At 36.7% G+C, this 27201-nt stretch overlaps 1 protein-coding gene across 1 annotated transcript; it reads right to left on the reverse strand.

The window, feature by feature from the left end:
- Nucleotides 1-864: 864 nt before the first annotated feature.
- Nucleotides 865-23291, reverse strand: LOC114050106 (signal recognition particle 9 kDa protein). Its single transcript, XM_027871672.1, has 3 exons — nt 23104-23291; nt 6847-6915; nt 865-1705 (listed from the first exon to the last, which is right to left on the reverse strand). Exons 1-3 carry the CDS (start codon nt 23173-23175, stop codon nt 1586-1588), a joined length of 261 nt encoding a protein of 86 aa, XP_027727473.1. The 5' UTR covers nt 23176-23291; the 3' UTR covers nt 865-1585.
- Between the last annotated feature and the right edge of the window lie 3910 nt (nt 23292-27201).

Consider the following 27201-nt stretch of genomic DNA (forward strand, 5'->3'; position numbering starts at 1 on the left):
ATTAAGATTTTTACATCGTTTTTTTCTTAATTTTTTATTTTTGCAGACTGCTTTGAAACATGCCAAAACTCAAATGGCTAATAGCACTTTACAATGCTGAAACAACAGCCAAGTTAAACGTCTAACAAAAATATTTTAATGTGACATCTTTAAAGCTGAACCTTCATTCTGATGCTGGGCAATTATTTGAAAACTGAGGGTTAGGGGCTTTTTAATTTTTTTTTTTTTGGGGGAGGAGGACAGAATACACCTGTGAATTTAATGGTACAGGGAGTTCCCTCAATACACATCGGCACCTACTCTGTAACAGAGTCTCAGAGAGATATCAGAGGGCACCAAGACTTTAAATGGTGTATAAAGTAGGAGATGGCCTGGGAGTCAGGAACACTGGTTTCAAATCCTGCTTCTGACACAGACTTGGCTGGGTGACCCTGGACAGGTGGCAACAATAGAGATTACAAACACAAAAATTATCAATCCTTAGTGATTTACTTGTAGTTCATTAGCCATCACAACAGATAACTAATTACACCAGCTATGACATCACTTTTAGCACCTCTGTTACTTCTAAGAAGTTAACAAAACCAGAAAAAAAGAGTACAAATAGGTTATGCCCAGACATATTGTTCAATTCATCTTTAGCCCTCTGAGAAACTTTCTACAAGTGGACTAAGTACAACAGAGGCTTCTGTAATAACAATTTTCAGTCCTTTGGTGGATACTGATCACTCATATTCATTTACAAAAAAAAGTTTCTGATCACAGACAACTGGATTCAAAAGTTATGTTCGGGGGGGCAGCTAGGTGGCACAGTGGATAGAGTACCGGCCCTGGATTCAGGAGGACCTGAGTTCAAATCCGACCTCAGACACATGACACTAGCTGTGTGACCCCACTTCCTAGCAAAAAAAAAAAAAAAAAAGTTATGTTCTTATCTCGAATTATAAGTTCAATGAGATAATGGATTCTTTTAGGGTTAAAAACAGTCAATCTGGAAAGCACACCTATATTTTAGGTATGGCTTCAAAGAAGATATGTAACATTTCTACAAATAATTACCTTCATTATGGCACAAAATTAATTTCTGTTAGTATATCTTATGTTTATTGGTCAGAAATGTGTTTTGTCAGACAAAATTAAACCTGTAGAGAAATATATTCAATAAAAAAAGACCTTAAACTCTAAGTTAAAGATGAAAAACAAACTAAACAAACAATATTTAGTTTTCTTTAAAGGCCAGATACATTTCACAGAATAAAGGTGGCCAATCTCTCCTCTTCAAATTAGTGTTACAAATTTACAAGAGATCATATTTACAAATTTTGCCCAACATCAAATAACCTGTAAAAACTTTTCAGCTTGTTTTAAATTTCAAAAATAAATAGAAGCTTTCAACTGAAAGCATATATATTTATAGCTATCTGAAGTTAGAATTTTTTTTAAGCTACACAGGAAAAAAATGCTCTCAGGCTTTTTAAGGGCCCACTGAGTTATATAAAGCCTCTTCTGTCCCAACATTTTCTTGAATTCAAGTGATATTTTCTTCCTTAAAAACGTGACCACCACAGCTTTCACTTCAAACCATTCAATCCGTTTCCATGGCAGCACTTCGGGATTCCTTAGCTACCATAAGTCGCATTAGCTGACTATGGAATTTTTCAATCTTTTTTACATCTTGGGCCTGATCTGTCCTGTATACCAGACACTGCAAAACAAAACAAAAAGTAGAGATTAACAAAACATCAATTTGGAATGTGATTTCTTATCCTTTAATATTATGTACTTACAATTTCCCCTTGAAAATGTATGGTACTGACACTACATGAGATTCTGCCACTTACAGTATTGCTACTCCTACTGAGGCAATATTAAGAGGTGTACTTAAGCTCCCCCAAATTATAATTCAAGCTCTCAATTCCTTTTCTTTAAATCTTGATCATCTTATAAAATTCTCAATGCCATTATAGCAAAAAAGATCAATCATATCCTAAAACTTGAGAATATCCCTCCCTCAATGCTGTCCAGTTTAAAAAATATTTATATATAGATTTTGCTGTATCCAATGGAAAAAGATCAATACCCAGTCTTTCTTGCCAAATCCATTAATGAGTCAGTTAATGTTACCATGGGAGAAATCAGGTAAATTTTGTGACCCACTTTTCTTCTCTAAGAAATTAAGAATAGGACAAAATAACTAGAAGGTATTGGGTTCAAAGCCCTAGGCCTGAGGTCAACCTAAGGCCTGAATTAAGACATATAAGTTGCCTATCCTACTTTTTTACCATTAGAAATTCCATAAGCTTCCTCAGGAGCCTGCACCCAGTATTTATTTTCTTGACAAAGAGTCCTAGTTTTCCCTTACTTTAATAAGTTCATTTCTTTGTTTTTTTCATTATGGATAAAGAACTAGTTACTGTTATAAGAAAGTCCATCCCGTATTGTATTAAGATTATCAAAACATTTCTTAGGTTTTTTCCCTTGTCCAAAATAAAAGATTCACCTTTACCTTTTGCTCAGAAAACTATTTTCTGACCCTCAGTAATTCTGAATGACCTCCTTTCCTTTTGTAAAAGTAAAGAGTAAAACCATGATAGGAATGGGGAACCCTAACCTAATTTCACCTGACCCACAAAGTGTTAGTTCCACGAATGTCTTAAATTACAAAAAAAAATTTTTAATCTTTGGAAATATGCTTTAAAAATTACAAGATGATACCATACACACTCAATTGGGTATGGAAATCTATCTTACCCTAGAGGAAAATAGGGGGGAAGGGGATAAAAGAGTGGGGGAGATGATAAAGGGGACGGCAGACTGGGGGGATAGGGTAATCAAAAGCAAACACTTCTGAGAAGGGACAGGATCAAAAGAGAATAGAATAAACAGGGGGCAGGATAGAATGAAGGGAAATACAGTTAGTTTTCCACAACTTGACTACTATAGAAGTGTTTTGTATGACTACACATGTGTAACCTGTATTGAGTTGCTTGCCTTCTCAATGAATGTGGGTGGGGAGGGAGGAAGGGAGAAAAATTTGGAACCCAAAGTTTTAAAAACAAATGTTAAAAATTGTTTTCACATGCAACTGGGAAATAAGATATACAGGCAATGGGGTATAGAAATCTATCCTGTCCTACAGGAAAAGAGAAGGGGAAGGGGATGGGTGGGGTTTAGAAGGGGGGGGAGATTGGGGAAAGGGGTATTCAGAATGCATACCATCTTGGGGTGGGGGGAGGGATGAGGTGGGGAGAAAATATGGAACTCAAAATCTTGTGGAGGTGAATGTTGAAAATCAAAAATAAATAAATTAATCAAAAATTTAATCTAAAAAAATTACAAGATGGCACCATTACTCTATGAATGTAAAAGTCCTAGATACTGTATTCACTCCTTCCATATCCTTTCTCAAAATGGCCATAATATAAAATTTTAGCTCAAAACCAATTCACTAATTTGAGGTTATTCATCCAACAACTTCTACCATACAGAACACTTTGAGTATAGGGGCAAATAGCACAACTCTCATTAATAATGACTGTGGGCATTACTATGTTACAGCGTGATCTAACAAGATGATTATAATAATGATTCTTAGTCATCCCTTGATGTTGTTGTATTATATTCAGTATATTTTAAGAAGTAAGAGAAGCCTGTGATAGATTTTCAAAAGATTTCTAACCAGAATGTTTCAAATCCCAGATCTACTGCTGAATAGCTTCTTATCTGTAAATTGAGTAGGTTGGACTAGATGATCTTTAAGATTTTTTCCAGCCCTCAATTCTATATTCTTCTGAACATCCCAACCCTCCAATCTTCTACCGCTGAATAAGTGGTTCGACAGAAAAAAGGTCTGACACTTCTTAACGGACCCAATACAATAAGAAGGGTTCTCATCAGCCCTTGATCTTTTTTGTGTTATCCCTTTGGCAGACTAGTGAAACCTATGGATTCCCCCTTCTTGGCATTTTTTAAATGCATAAAATAAAATATACAGAATTATAAAGTCAATTATATTGAAAAACAGTTACCAAAATAGTTTTTAAAAAGCTGTGGTTCAGACAATGCTGACTATACCAAGATTATTTTCAAGAAACATTACTAACTCATTCAACTTTTGTTATAATGTATCTTCTAAGTCTTCTTGCCATATTTTTTCTAACCAATCTCTCCTGTCTATTTTGATTCTGTTCCTATCGAGTTTCATCCTGTTCCCAGAGAACCATTCTTGTCAATTAATCAAAATGCTGAATTTAATTTCTTTATTCCAAAGTGCAAAGCAATTCCATTAAGTGCTATATCTAAACAATACGCATATTTTTGTTTCCTTCATTTAGGTCTCTTATACAAGTATTAAGTAAGAGACTCTAGGACTAACCCTCTGGCCCACCACTTGATAGGCCATATACTACTCTACCTATTGATCACCAAATGGTGTCATTCTATCTGGTTGTCCACATGCCTGGCAGGAAGTTTCACAATTCTATCTTCTTCACTTTTTGAGAATGTCATTGAGGTACTATCAAACACTCTAATGAGGTCCAAATTCAGTAAGTTACATATTATTGCTTGCCTCTTGTCTTCATAACCCAACATTTTATCGCAGAAGGAAATTAAAAACAATGACTTAGGATTGTGCAATATTAAGCAATTTTTAAAGCATCTTGTAATTGCCATCAACTCTTGCTGACCAAGAGTTTTCTATATTGAATATATTTCTATATTCAATTTTCTGTATTGCATACATACAGACTGCACATGCATGCACATGCGGAAGTGAGCACGTGCACATGCACACACGCACGCGCACACACACACACACATAGGATTATGACAGAAAAAGATCGTGGGACCACATGAGTTAGCCACAAAAGCAAGACACTAGAATGCATAAATGAGAGTTTGGAATGTAGAAACCAAAAAGGTACATTCTCATTTCTAATCAAGTGATGACTATTATGCTTCATTCTGGGTTCCCTAAGTAAGAGGAGAACATGTAGAACTTAAACAAATTATTCAATCTGGAAATGAAAGGCTTCAATAACAGCCATCACATACAAAACACCACACAAGGAACTATCTGTTAGCCACTAAATCCAAAACAAAAGGAAACAGGTTTAAGTTGGATGTAGTTATTAGTAGATTTATAAGTGAGAATCGTATAACAGTAAGGGCCACTAGACAACGTAATAAATTATTATGTATAGATTTTTCACTGCCAGGGTCCTTTTAGGGAGACAGATTAGATTATATTTTCTGTTCTTTTAAATAAACAAAACCAAAATAGCATTTACATAGCACTTTCAGATTTACAAAGTGTTTACAAATATTATCTCATTTAATTCCCACAATAATCCTGTAAGGTAGGTATAGTTATTATCCTCTTTCTACAAATGAAGAAACTGAGGCAGAAAGAGATTAAGTGACTTTATTAGGGTTACACAGCTAATAACTTTATCTGAAACTGAATATGAACTTAGATCTTCCTGACTCCAAGTCAGGCACTCTATCTACTATAACAACTAGCTGCCCCAATTTGCAATACATTCCTCTGTGAATAGTTTTTAAGGTCCATTGAAAACATGAAATAGGAAAAACTCATCCTACTAAAGCATGTCTTACCACATGAAACAACACATTTTAAATAAAAATCTTTTGTATATACAATGCTTATATCTACAGTAGCCCTCTAGATTACTGAGATATACATTATCATTATCAAGGGGAAAAGGTACTGTCTTTAAAGTTTAAACTGTCTATATTAATTATTTCTTTCTATGTCCATGTTCTAATGCTTATTATAGAACATATTTTTCAGTCTACTACCTATGTATCCTTGGGCTAAACATAACCTTTCACTTTCTTATCAGTAAAAAGATTAAAAGAGGACTTATCCAAGTCCAAGGACTTATCGAAAATTCTATGCTTCCTCTTTAAAAGATGTAGGTCTTTGTTCTATAACAAATTAATCACAAGTAACCATCAAGATTTTCTTTATATTAATATTCAAGGTTCTAATAGACTCCATTTCTTGCTTTAAGGAAGTAAATCCTCCATCCCAAACAGCCTGTTCTCCAAAGAGCTGGTATAATCATTAAAAATATAAGACTTTGGGCATCACTGACAAAGCATTATAAACACAAAGTGTATGGTAACACACAACCAAAGATAACACAAACAATAATCTAAAACTTCTAGGGGTTAAGTTAGTCCCTGAGCAGAGGTTTTAAACCTTTTTTGGACCATGGACTCTTCATTTTGGTAGTCTAATGAAATCTATGGACATCATCTTGGAATATTTTGTTGCCTACATTAACAGTTGAAGGAAATGCTAAATTTCAGTTGGAGGTTAAAGATGTAATTTTTTTCCCCATCCAAATCCATAGACCACCTGAAATCCAACTAAAAGGACTATGGGACTTCAGGTTAAGAATCTCTATCATAGAGGTTAGAGAATTCTAAGTAAGTAGAGATAAAAAGCTGGTATTTGCTTCCTAATTAAATAATCTAATCCCTGTTATATGTTCTAATTACGGTGCTGCCACAGATTCTGTTCTATTTATTCTAGTGTATTTTGAGATCCGGCTTCTACATTTCCCTTACATGAAGATGGTCAAAAGAGAACAATCACTAGCATGAACTTGGCATGCTATATTAAAGAAGCAAGTTGAATTACTCTTCCAAAAACACCCCACAAAAAAATTTCCGAAACAACGTTCCTGAATTTGGAAGAGAGAACAAAAACAAACATCTTTACAGAGTAATTTGCATAAAGCCTATGATTAATTCTTAACAAATGGTTAACCCAGGAAACTCAAACTTGCACAATGAATAAAAATTTATACTTACAACTAAATCATCTGTTACTTTGATACACAGATTCCCATCTGAGTGCCTATATTTGAGAACCACACGTGCCTGAAACAATACAATTTTGGAAACAGTGAAGACAGCTGATTTTTTAAAAATTAATTTAGCTTTAATAAAACAAAATATTATCTTTGGTATCTACTTATCACTCATAATCTCCCCTTCTCACTAAAACCAAACCATCTAAAAACATGTACTTTTTAGTAGAAACAGAACTTTTTCTTATTTTAAGTAGATTTATATAATGCTGGTATCCAAATACAGCAGCTTTGTTTGGGGGTTATTTTTATTACCATAATGACAAAAATTAAAACTATTTTAGAATTTTACTGGGAACAGGGAACCAGGTTTGAACTGAAAACAGACCTAACAATGCTGCGCTTTCCTAAGATTAGTGCTAATAAATGACATGAAAAATACAAAGTTTTTAAGCAGAGGATAGGTTGAGATGTCATTCTTGACCAATTCCTCCCAATTCAATGGTTGTGCCACATCCATGACAATTTGCCAAGCTTTTCTCATATTTTGCACAGCAAAAGAAATAAAAAGCCAGAGATCTAAAAAATAAATAAATAATAAAAAGCCATCCTTACTCTCATTCAGTTCTTTTAAATAAATATTTACAGCTCTCACTCTTCCACATTAAAGTCCTGCCTAGATGATCCATCATGGCCTCAAGGTGACCCCAAATTGCCTAATGGGTAAATCAACTGACCATAAATTCCCGGTAGGTCTAAGTGGAAAGGCTTTATATGAACCCAATAATAGTCTGTATGTTTGAGGGAAAGGCTAGCTTAATTTGCAGAAGATCATTCCCAAAATGATGGCTATAAAATGAAGAAATTTTTAAAATCAAGTTAACTAATGAACATCCTCTACTAAGGTGGAATGAGGTCATGATCCATGCCAGTGGCAGTTAATAATCCTACCAATAAACACTACTGATCTTCTGAAGTTGAAACTTTCCATTTTCTCCCATTACATATTTTATAAAGTGTTAGTGGAATTGTTACATTTGTATACCTGTTCATGGTAATATTGTTCAATAAAGTTAAGTTCTTTGAGAATTTGGATTATGCTTGCCTTAGTAAAAAATGGCAGAAGTATATATATTTTAACTGAATATTATTTAACAGGTAACTGAGGCAACTATTGGGCGAGATGTTGTAACAAGCATTTACTAAACACCTACTGTACGCCAGGCACTGTGCTAAGCTCTGGGGATACAAAAAAGGGAAAAATTAGCCCTGCTCATTCTAATGGGAGAGAAAATATGCAAACTATGTACACACAAGATAAATTGGAGATAATCAATAGACAGAAAAGCACAAGATTAAGGGGGATCTGGAAAAGTTTATTGCAGAAGATGGGGCTTTTGCTGAAACTTGAAGGAAACCAAGGAAGTTAAGAGATGAGGGAGAACTCTAGATATGGGAGTCAACCAGTCAAAATGTCTGGAGACAGAAATAGAGTGTCTAATTCAAGGAAAAGCAGCAAGTAGGCCAGTGTCCCAAAGAGTATGTGAGGGTCGTGGGGGTGTGAGAAGTAAGAAGACTAGAAAGGTTGGAAGGGGCCACATTACGGTGGGCCAATCAGAAGATTTTATATTCGATCCTGAAGACAATAGGGAGCCACTGGAGTTGACCTGAATGAGAGCAGAATTGTGACATAGTTAAACTTATGTTTTAGGAAGATCAATTTGACAGCTGGGTAAAACACTGACTGGAGTGAGAAGAGACTTGAGGCAGGGAGACCAATCAACAGGCTACTGCAAAAATCCAGTTGTGAGGTGATGAGGACCTCAACCTGGGTGGTGACAGAATCAGAGGAGAGAAGGGGATACATATGAGAAACATTTCAAAGGTAGAATCGACAGGAGTTGGAAACTAACCGGATGAGGGAGGAGAGTGAGACTGAAGAACGGAGAATCACACCTAGGTTGTAAGCCTGGCTGACTGGGAGGAGAAATAGGGAAGTTAGGAAGAGGGCAGGGTTTGGGAACTTGGGGATGAAGGGAGTGTGAAGATAAGGAGCTCTATTTTGGACATGTAGAGTTTTATAACTCAGTTCAAAATGTTCACCAGGCAGTTGGAAATACAAGACTGGAAGTCAGCAGAGAAGTTAGGGCTGGACAAATAAATCTGAGAATTATAAGCATAGAGATGATAGTCTGAACCATGAGAGCTAATGGTATCACAAAGGAGAAGAGAAGAGCAGAGCAGAGCCCAGGACAGAATCCATAGTGAAGAGGCATGACCTGGATGAAGATCCAGTAAGCAGCAATACTTCTCAGAAAAGTATGAAATCCAAGAGACAGCAATCTCACAAAAACCTAGAGAGAAGAGAGGATCAAGGAGAAGAGGGTGATCCACAGTGTCAAAGGCTGCAGAAAGGTCAAGAAGGATAAAGATTGAGAAAAGGTTCCTTGATTTGGCAATTATGACATTGTTGGTAAATGGAGAGAGTAGTAACTCCTCAGAACATGCACAATAAGCTTAGGCAATATGTGAATTTTTTCAAGCAGGTAGAGCTGAAATTGGAGACAGGCCAGAAGGCTATTCTCTAATACATACCCACATCAATCTAATATTGATCTTTTGGCTGGCTGTACTACAAGATGTACAATGTTGGCATATTATTTCAGAAATGAAAAAAACATTCAAAATCATCATTTTCAAGAAAATTCTCAGAAGAAAAAAAAATCACTACTATGAACTCTCCCACTCATTACAGCTGACCTGCTGCTCTGTCTACTAAACACGAACATCAGAAAGAATGGAATAAATAACTTCACTAATTTTACAGCCTACCAAAACCAATTCAAGTATGATATTCAAATTTAAAGGACCCTTTTATATTTTATATATTACATTTTCTAAAGAAAACAGCTAGTGTCACATTAAGCCTACTATGTAATATATAATACATATTACATTAGAATTGAGAACTATAATCTCCAAGGTTAACAATGATTTTTTTATTGCTAAATCCAGGCCCCTTTTCTTAGTCCCCATCTTTCTTATCTCCTCTTTATTATTTAACACTAATCATCATATATTTTCCTGAACACTCTCTGCTGCTCTCTCCTGGTTCTCCTCCTATCTGTATGACTGCTTCTCAGCCTCTTTTGTTTTAGCAAGTATTTCATGTCCCCCATCAGTAAATCGACCCCAGTTCTTTGTCCTTAGACCCTTCTTTCTTCTCTTCTCTTTTTTCGTTCATGTCATCAGCAACCATGAACTCAATGTGAAGTCTATAAATGACTCTCAAATTTATATAGATCCCGAGTTTACCTCCACAACATCTCACATCCATCGCAATCTCTCTGCTCAGATCACCAACATCCTAGTGCAGGCCTCAGTTCTCATCACTTCTAAGCTAATTGGGCTCCTTATTTCTAACGTCTTTCTCCTTTCCAATCATCATCCAAAGGGCTGTCGAGCTGAAATACAGTTCTGACTGTCACTCCTGCTCATGATGCTTCAGTGCCTCCCTGCTATGCTTTAGAATAAAATGCAGATCTGTGTCTTCTTTCACAACATGACTAATATGATAATGTTTTGTGTAATTGAACACGTATATCCTATACCACATTGCTTACTGTCTCAGGGAGGGGGGAGGTAAGGGAAAAAGAAAATTTGAAACCCCCCAATTTTTAAACCTCCAGAATGTTAAACATGATTGCACATGTATAACCTATTATCAGATTGCTTGTCTTGGGGAAGGGGGAGGAAGAAAAATTTGGAACTCAAAATCTTATTAAAAAAATGAAAGAAAGGCTTAGATTCTTACTCAGATTCTTAGAATCTAGCCAATACTTGCAGACTCCTAGATTTCTCAAGAGACCTGGTAATATGGAGGATCTTTAATAAACCTTTTTTTGACTAGGAAAAAAAAAAGAATACTAGGGGCAGCTAGATGGCACAGTAGAATAAGCTCTGGCCTTGGAGTCAGGAGGACCTGAGTTCAAATCCAACCTCAGACACTTGACACTTACAAATTGTGTGACCCTGGGCAAAAAGCTTAAGCCCATTGCCTCACCAAAAAGAAAAAAAAAAAGAATGCTGGGGGGCAAGTAGATAGAGCACCCGCCCTGGAGGCAAGAGGACCTGAGTTCAAATCTTACTTCAGACCAGACACTTGACGCAAGCTGTGTGACCCTGCGCAAGTCACTTAACCCCAATTGCCTAAAAAACAACAACAAAAATAGAATACTGAAAACTATCTTCACATGTAATTTGAAAAGAAAAAAAAATATTATTTACAAAAAAAAAAATTAAAGTGTTTTGCAAACCTAAAAAAAAAGAAAATGAATGTTAAAAATTGTCTTTACTTGTAACTGGGGGAAAATAAAATATTATTTTAAAATAAGAATAAAATATAAACCCCTCTATTTGGTATATAGAGCTCTTCACAATCAATATACACTCCTTCCAAACAATTGCACATTACACCCAATGTTCCAACCGTATCACCCTACTTGATGTTCCTTGTACTATTTATTCCACCCTCTACCTTATGCCTTTCTTTGCAATGGCTGCCTGCAATGCTCTACTTCCTCATCTCTTTTGCCTCTTGAAATCTCTAGCTCCATTCAAGAGAGTTCAAACATCACCACCTACAAGAAGCTTTTCCTGATCTTTGCTGTATTTACTTTTTTGTCTTTGCATATGTGTATGCATGTTGTTCCATACTTCCTCTCTTACTTCCCTTCAGGATGATGGCTCTTGAGCCCAGGGATCGTTTGCACCTCTGTCTTTGTACCCCAGTGTTTGGCACGAGGTGGGTGCTTAATAAATTTTTGCTGAATTGAATTAAATCTCTGAACTTAAAGAAAGGACAGAGACTGTCATATTTTCCAAGGAACCACATACATGACAATAGGGAGGGTAGACATCATACTCGGCCTACCACCATCACACTTAGGTTTTCACTAGTTCTTATTCTGTCACAGGGTAATGAAATATGTGTATATGTGAATGCGTGTGCACACACACGTTTAATCAAAGCCCCAACTCATTCTTCAGAGCATCGTGCCAAGAAGACGGTAGGAACGGTAATGTAATTTCATAAAAGACTAACTCAACTTATTAATACAATGCTAAGGAATGTTTTCAAGTCTCTGAGGTAAAACAAATACATTTTGCTAGTACATTTTTACATACATATGAAGTCTCGTCTTGATAAGATACTTATCACTCTAATATCTTCGACTTCATTCCTCTATATCCAATCTAATGCTTAGTGTAATGCTTTTAACATAGTATAGTTAAGTGATCAAACTATAATTTAGATTTTGGCACGTGGTTCTAAAATGAAGCCCTTCCTATAGGAGTTCAGGATGAGCTCCATTGCTAAGGGTTAATATTCCTTGCTTTAAGCACTGCAACAGTGCCAGTCCCATGCTTTGACTGCTTTACATTGTTCTACATTCAGGGAGCTGTTTTCAAATTACTCAGCATCTACAAGTTAGGAACAGAATCTTTTAAAATGTATATTACTCCAAGAAAAAAATGCATAAATTGGTCCCAATGTGGATACACTAACTTCTGTAGCAATCCTAATGACTAAATTTTTAAAAATTAAGAATATTATAAGCTCTACATTCCTTTTTCTCCAAAGAATGCTAGGAGAAAAAGTTAGCCTTCTATGTAATTAGCACAAATACCAGTTGGAAAGCAGGAGGAGGGAAAAGAAGTAAAGAAGCAATACAGGTTAAGCACCTGAGATCCTTAACTGGTAAAACTATGATTTACACGTGTATTTAACACCTACTAAGTATAAGGCACTGTGCTGATGTTAAAAGACACAAGGCAAAAGGGAAACATTTCCTACTCCTGGGAGGTACTAAACTTTATAAAAATTTTTCTTAAAAATTTCCAGAACATTACACATTGTTGTTCAGTCTTACCCTACTCTTTGTGACCCCATTTGGCAAAGGTACTGAAGTGGTTTGCCATTTCCTTCTCCAGCTCATTTTACAGATGAGGAAACTGAAGTAAACAGGATTAAGTGACTTATCCAGAGTCACACAGCTAGGAAGTGTCTGAAGCCAGATTTTAATTCAGGGAGATGAGTCTTATAGCACAATAGTATTCTATTACATTCATATACCACAATTTGTTCAGCCATTCCCCAACTGACGGGCAATCTTCAATTTCCAATTCTTTGCCTCCACAAAAAGAGGTACTAGAAATATTTTTTGTACATGTCAAAGTCAAAAGCATGAAAAAGTAGAAAATGTGAAATATCTCATTGGAAAAACAACTGACTGGAAAATAGACTGAAGAGAGATAATTTAATAAGTATTGGACTATTTGAATACCATGAAGTTGTGGGGATGCTCATCAATTGGGAAATGGCTGAACAAGTTGTGGTGTATTGTCTTTTATTGCTTTAAGAAATGATGAGGGAAAAAAAAAAAGAAATGATGAGGGATTGGGTATGGAAATCTATCTTACCCTACAGGAAAATAGGGGGGGAAGGGGACAAGAGAGCAGGGGGATGATAGAGGGGAGCGAAGATTGGGGAAGGGGGTAATCAGAAGCAAACACTTCTAAGGAAGGATAGGGTCAAAAGAGAGAATAGAATAAATGGGAGGCAGAATAGGATTAAGGGAAATATACTTAAGTTTTTCACAACATGACTACTATGGAAGTGTTTTGCATGACTATACATGTATAACCTGTATTGAGTTGCTTGGCTTCTCAATGAGAAAGGGAGAAAATTTGGAACCCAAAGTTTTAAAAACAAATGTTAAAAAAAAATTGTTTTCACACGCAACTGGGTAATAAGATATACAGGAAATGGCGTATAGAAATCTATCCTGCCCTACAGGAAAACTGAAGGGGAAGGAGATAAGAGAAGGGTGAGAGATAGAAGAGAGGGCAGATTAGGGGAAGGGATATTCAGAATGCATGCCATCTTGAGGTAGGGGGAGGGACGAGATGGGGAGAAAATTTGGAATTCAAAATCTTGTGGAAGTGAATGTTGAAAACCAAAAATAAATAAATTAATAAGAAATGATGAGGGGAGTGGTTTCAGAAAACACCTATATGGAGACCTACATGAACTGATGCAAAGTGAAGTGAGAAACTCTAGGAGATCATCGAGCACAGTAACAGTAAAGTTGTAATGATGATCAATTGTGAAAGACTTGGCTATTTTTATCGATACAATGATCCAAGACAATTCCAAAGGGCTCATGATGAAAAAATGCTTTGTTGTTATTCAGTCACGTTTGACTCTTCATGACCCCATGGACCATATAACACTAGGTCCTTCTATCATCCACTAGCTCCTGAAGTCTGTCCAAGATAGTATTCATTGTTTCCATGACACTATCTATCCAACTCATTCTCTATTGTCCTCTCCTTTTGCCTTCAATCTTTCCCAATATCAGGGTCTTTTCCAGTGTCTTCTTATTATGTGGTCAAAGTATTTACATTTCGGCTTCAGTATTTGACCTTTCAATGAATAGTCTGAATTAATGTCTTTAAATATTGACTAATTTGATCTCCTTAGGGTACAGGGGACTCTTACTACCTACCTCCAAAGAGAGAACTTATGAACTCTGAGTGCAAATTGAAGTATAATTTTCTCTATTTTTATTTTTGCAATATGGCTAATATGGAAATATATTTTGCATTATTACACTCACATAACTGATATCATATTGTTTGTCTTCTTGGTGTGCGAGGGAAAGGAAGGAGGGAGAGAATCTGGAACTCAAAAATTTTAAAAAAAAGTCAAAAATAAATAAATTTGGGAAGGGAAAAAAGAATTAACAGCTTTGAACATGAGGTACAAAAATCTTATGAAAGAAAATCACTCCTTGAAAATTAGAATTGATCAAAGAGAATCTAATAACTGCATGAAACATCAAGAAATATTAAAACAAACTCAAAAGACTGAAAAAAAAAGAAGAAAATGTGAGGTATCGCATAGCAAAAACAATTCATCTGGAAAACAGACTGAGGAGAGATATTTTAAAAATCATTAGACTAGGAGCAGCTAGGTGGCCTAATGGATAGAACACCGACCCTGGAGTCAGGAGGAACTGAGTTCAAATCTGGCCTCAGACACATAACACTTACTAGCTGTGTGACTCTGGGCAAGTCACTTAACCCCAACTGCCTCACCAAAAAACAAAAACAAAAACAAAAAATCATTGGACTATTTGAAAGCTATGATCCCAAAAGGAGCCTGACATTATATTTCAAGAAATCATAAAAGAAAATTGAAAATTTTGTGGAACCAGAGGGCAAGGAAGAAAATAAATGAATCTACCAGTCAACTTCCTGAAAGAAACCCCAAAATAAAAACTCCCAGGAACTCCCAAGAAAGAATTCAAATACCAAGAAGCCATAGTCAAGATCACACAAGACTGAGCCACCATCATAAAGGAGAGGAGAACTTAAAACAAAATATTCCACAAAGCAAAAGATCTAGGCTTACAATCAACAAAAACTTGCCTAGCAAAACTAAGTATAATGGTACAGGAGAAAAATTGGACCTCTGACGAAATAAAGAACTTTCAAGCATTCCTGATGAAAATACCTGAACTGAGTAGGAACTCTGATATACATGCACAGGAGTTAAGAAAAGCATAAAAAGGTAACCACGCACAAGCAATCACAAGGAACTAAACAAAGTTAAAATGCTTACATTCTTTATGACAAGATGATACATGTATCCTCTCAGAACTTTTATCATTATCAGGGGTCATTGAGGGAATCTAATTAGACAGAGGAGCTGGAAGTGACTCAGTTATGTTCTGATTAAAAGGAAATGGAAAGGATGGGAAAGTGAAATACATTGGGAAAGGCAGTAAGTTAGAGAAAGAATCGGTAAAGTTATCTAACATAAATGAAGTGCATGAACAGAAGTCAATACAATACTGAGGAGAATGTGGGGGCAAGTAGGCAACATGAACTTCACTTTCATTCAGAACTGGTCTAAAGAGGGAAGAATATACAATACTACAGCTGGTAGAGAAACACATTTCCCTCAAAAAGCTAACAATAGGGAAAAGGACAGAAAAAGAAAGAGGGCAGATTATGGAAGGGATTAGTCAGAATCAAAACAATCTCTAAAAGACAGGGTGGGAGGAAAGGAAGGAAAAATACTATAGGATGGAGGAAAATGTACCAATAACAATCATAACTCTGAATGTGAATAGTATGAACTCACTCATGAAACAAAAGTGGATAGTAGAAAATAGAATCCAACAATATGTTGATTACAAGAAATACATTTTAATCAAAAAAATATAGTTAAAATAAGAGGCTGGAGCAGAATCTATTACACTTCAACTGAAGTAAAAAAAAAAAAGTAGGCACACATGAACTTAGACAAAACAACAGTAAAAACAAACCTACTTAAAAGAGATAAACAAGGAAACTACACTTTGCTACAAGGTACCATAAACAATGAATTAATATCAATAATAAAAATATATGACTCAATGGCATAGTGCCTGAATTCTTTTTTGTGTGACTGAATTCTTAAAGGAAAAACTGAATGAATTAAAGTGAGATAAATAATACTGAAGCCTCAATTTTTTCTTCAAACCTAGATACGATACATGTAACCAAAAGAATAAGCAAAAGAGATAAATGACCTGTATACAATTTCAGAAAAGTCAGGTATAAAAGACCTCTGGAGTATACTGAATGGGAAAAGAAAGGAGTATACACCCCTATTTCTCAGTGGTGCATGTATCTTCACAAAAACTGATCACGTTAGGACAGAGAAATCCCATAAACAAATACAGAAAGGCAGAAATTAAATACCATTTTTACCTACCACAATGCAATAAAAACTACATTCAATAAAAGGGCTTTTAAATAAAGATTAAAAATTAATTGGAAACTAAATAATTTAATCTTAAAAAATGGATGGGTCATAAAACAAATCATAGAAACAGTTTCATTTAAGAAATGACAAAAATGAGATAACATACCAAAATTAGGGGAAAATTTGCATTTCTAAACCCTTTCATCAATAAGAGCAGAACAAACTGAATGTGCAACTAAAAATACCTAGAAGTCCAACAAATAAACACCCACCAATGTAAAAATCCTGAAAAAACAAAGGAGATAGTAACAAAAATGAAAGGGAAAAAAACCCATTGAATTAATAAATAAAACCAGGAGCTGCTAGTTTTGGGTTTTGGTTTGTTTTTTTGAGAAATTAAAAAAAACCCAACAGAACAGATAAACCATTAGCTATCTTGATTAAAACAAAAACAAATGGACAATATCAATAAATGAAAAAGGTGAATTCACAACCAGTGAAGAACTAAAACAAATTAGGAGCTATTTCACCAAACTTTATGTCAACTGACAATCTAAATTAAATGGATTACCATTTACAAAAATATAAATTGTCCAGATTAACAGAACAGAAAGAGTACTTAAATAATCTTAGAAAAAAGAATTGACTAGGGAGCAGCTAGGTGGCACAGCACATTGAGCACCAGCACTGGCCCTGGAGGACCTGAGTTCAAATTCAGCCTCAGACACATAACACTCACTAGCTGTGTGACTCTAGGCAAGTTACTTAACCCTACTGCCTAGCAAAAAGAAAGAAAGAAAGAAAGAAAGAAAGAGGAATTGAACAAGCCATACATGTAGGGTCATAAGCTAGCTTCACCTGAACTAATGTGGAAGGGCCAACAAAACTTGAACTGCTAGTTAGAATGCTTACCTTGATGTCTAGCTTCTGAAGTCCTATATCCCCAATAATAACACATATACCATCATCTGTTTGCTCCTTAGGTTTTTGTAAATGCCAAGTGCCAGACTGAGCATGAGACTCCCAAGTGAGGTTCTCCTAGCCCCAGCACTGTCTACACTCATAATTCAAATGGAGAATTCAAGAGGAAAGTGGCAAGTCTTTAAAACAGAGGCTCTGTTGTTCTGTCTGAGGGACAAGCCTCATGACCACTCCCCTCTTTTCGTAGGTCTCACAAACCCATAAAACTGTGGTAGAAAGTCACCACAGATATTACAACCCCTTCCAGGGGCTCCTGACAGGGATTACACAAAGTAAACCTAACACAACAGAAAAAAGTAATGGGGCACTAAAACAAATAGGTGCTTATTAATATATGATTAATGGAAATGATTATGAAGTAGAAATAGTTTGTTGTAGTCTGAGCTTCAACAGATTAGAGCAAAAAGGTCAAAATCAACACAAACTAGAGGGATATCACTAATTACAACAGCTACAAATTGCCCTCTTTAAACAACAGAAAAGATATCAACAGAGAACAGCTCCCACAAAAATTAAATCAATATATTACAAGGAGACCCAAAAAGCTGAAATGAGACACATGACAGCCAAAGACAATAATGGCTTAGAGTATAAATTCATTTGGAAAACCAAGAGCCAGCATTATCTCTAATGGGGATAAGCGAGAGACTATTCCAATAAGATCAAGGGTAAAACAAGTATCAACATTACTATTCAATATTATGCTAGAAATGCTAGCTACAACAATAAGAGAAAACAAATGAAAAAGCAGAGGCAAAGAGAAAATAAATTATCATTTTTTTATTAAACATTAGGAAAAAATGGAAGATCATAAACAGTACCAGGAATATGCAAATGATCAATTTTGTGATTTACTTGTAGCCTAAGACTCATAAGTTAAGTGACTCTGCAGAGGCTAATAAAGATAAGCATCTAAGGCAGAATTAGAATCCAGGTCATCCAGCTCAGCAGTCTACACACACAGCATTGTGAAGCCTCATAAAAAGCAAGAGTAGTAGAGGCAAAAACTCTTAGGAAATCACAAGTCACAAACCAATAAGAACCCTTATGAGAAAACTGGAGGAACAAATTGAAGAAAAATGGAATAAATTTGCAAGCATTTTTATAATGAACTATTTTCATCATTTATTTCAATGGAATAACTGTTTCTACTCTAACACCTTAGTTATTGATATGCTATATGAGGAAGAGAAATGTCATTTATAAAAACAAAGTAAAAGCAACTCGAATGGGCTAAGTACAGAAACCATATTAGAAACAACAATTTTAGAAAGATTTAAGGATTGATTTTTTAAAAATAGTAATAAGAAACCAAACAACTGAAAACAATGACATAATATCACTACTGAAAAACGTGATTTCTTCCTAAAGTGCAAGTATGACTATGTTACTCGCCACTGAACAAACTCCAATGGTTCCACATATGTTTCTTAAATTAGCTCCAGACTCTTATTTGGCATTTATAGTCTTTCCCAACCTGGACCTAACCTTATAAATATATTAACTTTCTTCACACACTCTACAGTCAAGCCAAAATGGCCTGTGCATAATTTAAGATAAGACAAAATTCCTTAACATAAATCCCAGAAAGAGCTATTCAATGCTCCTTTGACAAAATCAAGGAAAACATAAAATAGGAAAATGTATGTTCACCCAAGGTCTTCACTTCTATCATGAAGAATGTCCTCAGTGAAGTCCAAACGGACGAGGTATTCCGTTATAGAAAGTAAGATTCTTTGGATACTCCTGTTCAAAGAATTACATCAAGTAATAAGTAATTAGATCAAGCCCCAGAACACTACAGGACCTCATCAATGAAATTAATGACCACTCAAAAGAGATCAATCTAACAACTTCTCCATGAAAAAATAAATGAATGAAGAATACCTACTGCCCAAACAAGCAGCTAGTTGGGGGGAATCTATGAATTAAGCCAACAGTGCACCTATCCTGAACTGCCAATGGAACAAACTTAGTGAAGAAATGAAGAGGAGGAAAACAGCAGAGCAGGTTAGATTGCATTTGGGAAACTACAGCATGGACATTATTTAATGATACCAAGCTATTCTCCCAAAATAAAAATCAGTCATCTGATGATCGTTCAAGCTGTGTGGCTGAGTTCTGCAAGGGAGAAAGAACATAAATAGAAGAATACCAAGGACTGAGCACTGGATAATGTTCTTAGGGAATAAGAAGAAAATAATACAAAGGAAACAAGTAGGTGGAGATATAGGTAGAGAACTAGGAAAGTATGATGACACAAAAAACAAGGAGATTTTTTGAAACTTTTCTTCAAAACAACTTAGTAGTTCACCTACTTAACACTTATATTCAAATGTCTGGATATCCTCAAGTTTATCAGCTTTATTTATATCTTAGATTGTAGAACAGGACAGCATGTCTACATTTCTCTTTATGTGACACCTGGTACAATGTCATTTGCAAATAGGTATTTAATAAAAGTTTTTATTGAAACTCTCAAGGTTCTTAGGCTAAAACCTAGGGAAGATATATCAAATAATCAAACCACAAAGGTAACAAATGCTGATGCAAATGCACATTACTACACTCCCTATACCTACATTTTCTGAAGTTTGCTCCCTTACCTCCCAAATTATCATACCTTATCTACTGAACTGTTTCTTCTATTTGGAAAACAAAACTAATTGATATGAAAGTGAATAGTTTTTGGGGCAGCTAGGTAGTACAGTATAGAGCACCAGCCCTGGAGTCAGGAAAACCTGAGTTCAAATCTGACCTCAGACACATAACATTCACTAGCTGTGTGACTCTAGGCAAGTCACTTAACCACAATTGCCTCACAGAAAAAAAAAAGTGAATACATTTTTTAAAGTGACTGTTAACACCCCCCTCTCAATACTACCATTTCTTAATCTCCCAAATGCTAATAAAAAACCCAGGAGACTCAGAAACAAGGTAAAAATAGCCCCAATTTTAGACCCAAAGTCCACTAGATATACTGTTCTTAAGAAATCACTTCTATTCTGTGGATAATCCTGAGTCTTTATAATGGCTTTAAACATTTTAACATCACACCATGTCATGTGCAAACTAAAGCTAACTAAACTCAGGTGCCAGGTCATTATTTGTTTCCAGTTTTATCCCAAACTATGGAAGTAACAGAAAACAACTTTGTTTTTCCTGCTTATAGCCAGACAGCATTTACTGTCTTAATAACCTGAAAAGATAATGCCCCCAGGCCTAGCCAATTTCATTCAGTAGGACCAACATTACATTTCTTGGATACTAAAGAGGCTAGAGTTCTATTCCCCAAAGAAAGGGGCCATTGGCAGCCAAAGCTACACTCCAGCTCATACGAAGCCCAGAAAGTATTTTTTCTACATATGCTCAAGTCCTCTCTTTGAGCCATTCCAAATTATTATTGCAGGGTATTAGGAACAAAATTTGGAGGCCCCCCCTTGTGAATGGGAACCAATTCTGTAATGTGGTACGCTGTGTTCTCATTCTTCCTTTTGTTTTAAAATCAAACCAAACCAAAACCTACCACTTTTCCAGCTTTTGAATTTGGGGGATAGCTCTTAGACCCAAAATAAATTTGCCAAGCTCTCTATAAACACCCTCAAATATACCAATTAATTAGTACTTATTACACATGGTTCAGTCATTTGTACTTCAGTAAACAGTATCTCAGAGCCAGCTAGGTGGCATAGTGGATAAAGCGCCAGGCCTGGTGTCAGGAATAATTTATTTTCCTTAATTCAAATCTGGCCTCAGACACCTACGAGCTCTGTGACCCTGGGCAAGTCACTTAACCGTGTTTGCCTCAGTTTCCTCATCTGTAAAATGAGTTGGAAAGAAAGTGACAAACCATTCCAGTATGGGTTCTAGAAGGTTGTGTGCTATGGAATACAAGTACTAGAAGATAATACCAAAATGAAAGATCATCAAATTCTACCTGCAACAAGACTTTCTATCTTTAGTTTTAGGACCTAGCTAAATTCAGAAAAGTTCATCAATAAAACGTTGGTCACTACGTGATGAATTATTTTGACTACAGGGGCTAATCAAATTGTCAACAGAGAACTCCAATTGATCTTCAAAGGTAGAGACAATAATATGCTACCTAAAAAATGTGCTATCTAAAAGGGAATCCATGTCTGGGAAATGTGCTTCCTACATAAACAGAATGAATTAATTGATCTTTGCCAATACTGAAATAGTATAATTAGAACCTAACTCATTAAGCTTAAACTTCTTCTGAATAATTTTTTTCTTGCATAGAAGCTATACTCTTAAAAAAAAGAGAGGGGAGACTGGAATATTAAATTCCCATCACCATCAAATGAAACTAGTCTAGATGACCTCCTGCTGTTTGTACTTCCTTCTCCAAGAGGACCATGATATCAGGGAGATGATGCCATGACTTGCAACTGAACTGGATTTAAGTGAGGCAGGGCTGTGCAAAATCACCAGTCTCACTTCCTCCTCCGGAACCATCTGGGTCCAGTGGTGAGATACAGATCAGGACGACTGGAGATGGCCCTGGATGCAGTGGGGGCCCTTGCCTTTTTAAGCTAAGGTCTTTAACAGGTCTCAGTTTGACTGTGGCAGCGCCAATTCGGTGATTAGGGCTTAATTAAAAAATGATACAAAGAATGGCCTCTTTAAAAAAAAAAAATCTGGAAGGGGAAGACACTCAGGGTTTCTGGCCAAAACAGGAACATTTGTTATTTACATTCACTGTGAACCAATCAGGGCCCAAAGAGTGACCGAGTAGGGCTTGGTCTGGGACCAGAGTGATTTGGGGTTAAGCCTGGAGATGACCTCCTAGGACCCTTTCAACTGTAAATCATGTGATTCCAATCTGATTTTCCTGACTCAATTCAATTACTAACACTTATTAAGGTCACTTGCTAGGCCTCTGAGAGGGATACAAAGATTAAAATGAAACAGTCCCGGTTCTCCCTGAAGGAGCTTACTTACTTATATCCTACTTGGGTATGCAGATGGGCATATACAATTCTATCTGGGGAGAAATACAGTACCCACAAGAGGGGAGATGGAACAGGAATATGCTTCGCCCAGGAGATGCCCCTGAGTTGTGTCTTCCGAAGGCTCACTTCGTTCACTGTGTCCAGGTCCATCGACGCCGAGTCTCGCAGGGCTGCGAGATATGTCTCTGGCTCTACCGACAGGAAGGGCTCCCATATCTAACGGTTTGGTGGAGGGGGGGGGCGAGGAAGGAGGACGGAACTACTGGAAGATAGACCCGGAATTAAATAAAACCTTGTCACCGACGAGAGGCTTTGGGAAATAAATGCGCTCGGCCCCTGAAGGGAGTGGGGAGTGGGAGGTGGGGGGTGGGAGTGATGTAGGCCGCCCACCAGCATCTTCCCGAGCTGCACCGCAGAAGAGCCCTGGAGGGATGCCGCGGCTAAGGAGGCCCCCCCCTTCCCCGCAGTCGGCTCATATTACCTTCATGGGATCGGCGAGGTAGAGCTTCTCAGCCGCGCGGCTGAATTCTTCCCAGGTCTGGTATTGTGGCATAGTGGGGCCGGAGCGGCACGGGTAAGAAGAGGTCCAGCCTCAAAAGCCAAGACACCCAAAAGCCGCTCAACTGACTCAGCGTTTCTCTCACAGACCCTGCGCAGCAAGATGGCGACACCACCTCTCACTATTGGCCAGTACCATTGGACGGTGACGGAATGGGTTTGTCCAATCAAAAGGCATTATGTAAGAGGGGCGGTGGAGAGTCACGTGGTTGTATGACGCGAGACGTGTAGTACTACGAACTGCCGCAGAGGCGGGAGGAAGTAGATAGAGAGAAGGAAGCGTTCTCCCTTATTGGCAGGGAGCTGTTGAAAGTAATGTGCCATTTCCTGATTAGTTCTTTCTTAAAGCTTGGTGACACGGCACGAATTTGCCGGTTTCTCGGCCTGTGGTGCAGCCGCAAGCCGCAGACAGAGAAGGGTGAGACCGAGGTACAGCTCTATTTAGTCATTGATTTTTTAAGCACTTGCATACAGTAGTTGCTTAATACATGCTTATTGAATTGAGTTCTCCCAATACTGTAATGAAAGAAGAAAAGAGAACTTCTTTCTCTAATGAATCGGTTCTCCAACTTTTTAGTCTCAGGATCCTATTACACTCTTAAAAATGATTAAAATTATTAAAATTATTACAAACCCCAGAGCGTTTATGTGAGTTATATCTATCAGTATTTACCATATTAGAAATGAAAATTTTTTAAATAAAATTTTAAATGTCAATTTAAAAGAAATCATAAACCCGTTCCATGTTAAATAACACTTTTTGGTTTTTTAATGTATTTTTATTTATTTCGTTAAACATTTTCCAATTGTATTTTTAAAAAATTTTTAACATTAATTTTTTAAAACTTTGAGTTCGAAATTCTCACCCTCCCTCCCCCAAGCAATATATCAATTAAACATGTGAAGACATGCAAAACACATTTCCTTAAGTGTTGCAAAAGAAAACATACATATAAAAAAAAGAGAAAATGAAAAAAGTATGCTTCAATCTGCATTGAGATCATCAGTTTTTGACTCTGGAAGTACACAGCGTTTTTCATCCTGGATCCTTTGGAACAGTCATGGATCGTTATATTAATCAGAATAGTTACTGAAGACTCAGAAAAGAAAATTCTCTCCATCAAAATTCTTGGCACTGTTAAGTGGTTCAATATTAGAAAAAGAGATAGATTTTAAATGAGTGGATTAAAGAAGACTACTTACTTGCTGTTGTACCTTAAGAGCCATGAAACTTCACCATCTGACTTGCAACTGAAACCTGAGAGCAGGGACTATCTTGCTTTTCTATTTGTTTCTTTTATGTTTAGCACAATGTTTTACAAATTTTGTTGTTCTGTCATTTCAGTTGTGTCCAACTTTTTGTGATCTCATTTGGGGTTTTCTTGGTAAAGGACTGGTTTGCCATTTTCTTCTCCAGCTAGTTTTACTGGTGAGGAAACTGAGGTAAACAGTGTTAAATGACTTCCCGGGGTCACACAGCCAGGAAGTGTCTAAGGCTGGATTTTAATTCAAGTTCAAGCTCCTCCTAGCTGTCCTGTTTTATACATAGTAAGGGCTTAATAAATACTTTTTCATTCATTCTAATCCAGGCTACTCTTCTTGTTTGTTTTGGTAGACACTCCCTAATTCCGTCTGTAGCTGTTATCTAGCCACCTTGTACCCCTAAGTCTGTTGAGTACCAATATCTTGAGATTTTTATAGGTGTATAAGATGATGTGTTGGCAAAATAAATTCACAGTTTCGCTCAAGAAAATTTAATGTGAATTATCAGCACATTAGGGGACAGCTAGGTGGCACAGTGGATAGACTGCAGGGCCTGGAGTCAGAAAGACCTGAGTTCAAATCCAACCTCAAACACTTACTAGCTGTGTGACCCTGGACAAGTCATTTAACCCTGCTTGCCTTTATTTCCTCATCTGTAAAATGAGCTGGAGAAGGAAATGGCAAACCACTTTGCCAAGAAAACCCCAAATGGGGTCACAAAGAATCAGACACGAGTCAACAATAAGTACATGACTGTTAAAGGAAACTTCCTAACTCAATACAAATATAACCAAGCTAATAGAAGAAATATTAGCTAAGTAATAAACATACAAATTTACCAAAAATGATTCCTTCATAATGAAATGCCATTCTTAACAATAAACCTAAAAATATAAGGCACAAAATTATTACTGAAAAAAGATGACAATGGATTAGCATAATACCTGTCATCGACACAATGAGGGCTGCCTAGATGCAAGATCACATGGACTTTCTAACTTCTAATGGAGAAAAAATAGAAAGAAGAAAGATACTTCTAATTATTCTGTTCACCCCCCACCCCATCCCCAAGGGTAGCCTTCTAACCACCTCTATGAGCAAAGGAGGTACCCTAAATAGAAAGTCTATTCAGGTTGCTACTGCCTCATGTATAAGCAGAAAGGAAGAGAAAAAGTAAAGAGGAAATACTCCAGCAACTTGACATGAAACCTCACCTGCAGTCAACCTGGATCCTGTTCTTCTAGAGGACCTTCTCAGCTCCTCTCTGCTAAGGGTGAGACAGTACCTCTCTACCTTGGAAGATCTGCCGGTAGAATGAGCTAGTTTGGAACGAGAGGACACAAGACTCCAATTTTTAAAAAGCCACCTGCCCCAATTCAGTCCACTTTTATTACTAGGAATACCACAATATTGAATCGAGATGAACCCAGCCCACTTTACAATGGAAAATCATCCTCTTGTAACCAACATGGAGCAAGGAGATATTTGATCCAGGGTGCCAACATTCAAGGAGATGATGCTTTTTCCCCATAGTAGTTGCATCGAGTGGCATAATGCCAGTGGAGGACCACAAGCCATGAAGGTCTACTAGGGAGAGAAAGCACGCTTTACCAGATATCAGTGCCTTGGAAAAGGAAATATGCGTTCCCCACTCAGGTTCTAAAGCAGTTATGCCTTTCTCTATGAGCCTGCCTTTTCTTGCTGGTGCTACTATACCTGAGGAAGACTACCTGCCTGACATTTGCCCCAGGTACCTACATCATATAGGACTACAGGGATTAGTAGCAACATACATACTAGGCTCAATGTATCCTCAGGGCTCTGTCTTACCCACCTCCTCTGAATTTGCTCCAGGTGCTAGAATTCTTAAGTACAGCTTAATGTGACCCATTTCAGAAACATTCCTGTACTGGTGGAAGCTATGTAAGAGAAAAAGGATGCTTCCTCTCTATTCAAAAAGTTGGGAAGTATTTGTTATCAAACCTGACACCACCAGGAATGATGGGAAGTTGAGGCCCTGCTGGTTTTCTCTCTGAGATAATTGGCTTTTTCACTGTCAATTTGTTTACATTAGTTAAACTCCCTTAGGAAACAATTATTGTTTGTATTATCAGTTCCTTTAATCTCTTCCCATTTTTCTGTATCAATGGGACAGATAGATATTGGACTTTTTACTTCATTAGTTTAGGAAGCTCCCAGATATGCTGACTCCTGGTAAGAAAAAAGGTCCACACCTCCTCTGCAATTTATAATCTTACAGAGTTGCCTTGAGCACTGAGAAGTGAAAAGACTTTCCCAGGGCCACACAGCTCTGTCAAAGATCAAACCTGAATTCAAATCTTCCTGACTCCAAGGCTATCTATTATGCCAATTTGCCTCTTATGCAGTGTGAATGGCTTGTTTAAGTAAGTTCAATTGGAATTTTTTAAATTGTATGCAATATCTTCTAATTTTTGTTCTAATTTTACATTGATTTTGATCTTTTTTTTAAAAAGTAGATGTACACAAGTAGCTGATTCAAAAATAATTCCCATATCACTGTAACTTATTATTTCCTGCCAATTAGAATGTACTCTTTCATTTTGAGGAATGTTGTGCAGTGACCTCTTGCTCTACTTCGAAAAATATATTCATGACATATAGGCATGAAGATTCAATACAGACATTTGGCCCTTTTTATTCCTAAACCTGAACCATATTTTCCAACATATCTTCTACCATCTTACTGTATGCTTATGTTTGCCTCAGAATTACCCTT

This window comes from Vombatus ursinus, unplaced genomic scaffold (genome assembly GCF_900497805.2).
Source record: "Vombatus ursinus unplaced genomic scaffold, bare-nosed wombat genome assembly UNPS02014798.1, whole genome shotgun sequence".
NCBI lineage: Eukaryota > Metazoa > Chordata > Mammalia > Diprotodontia > Vombatidae > Vombatus > Vombatus ursinus.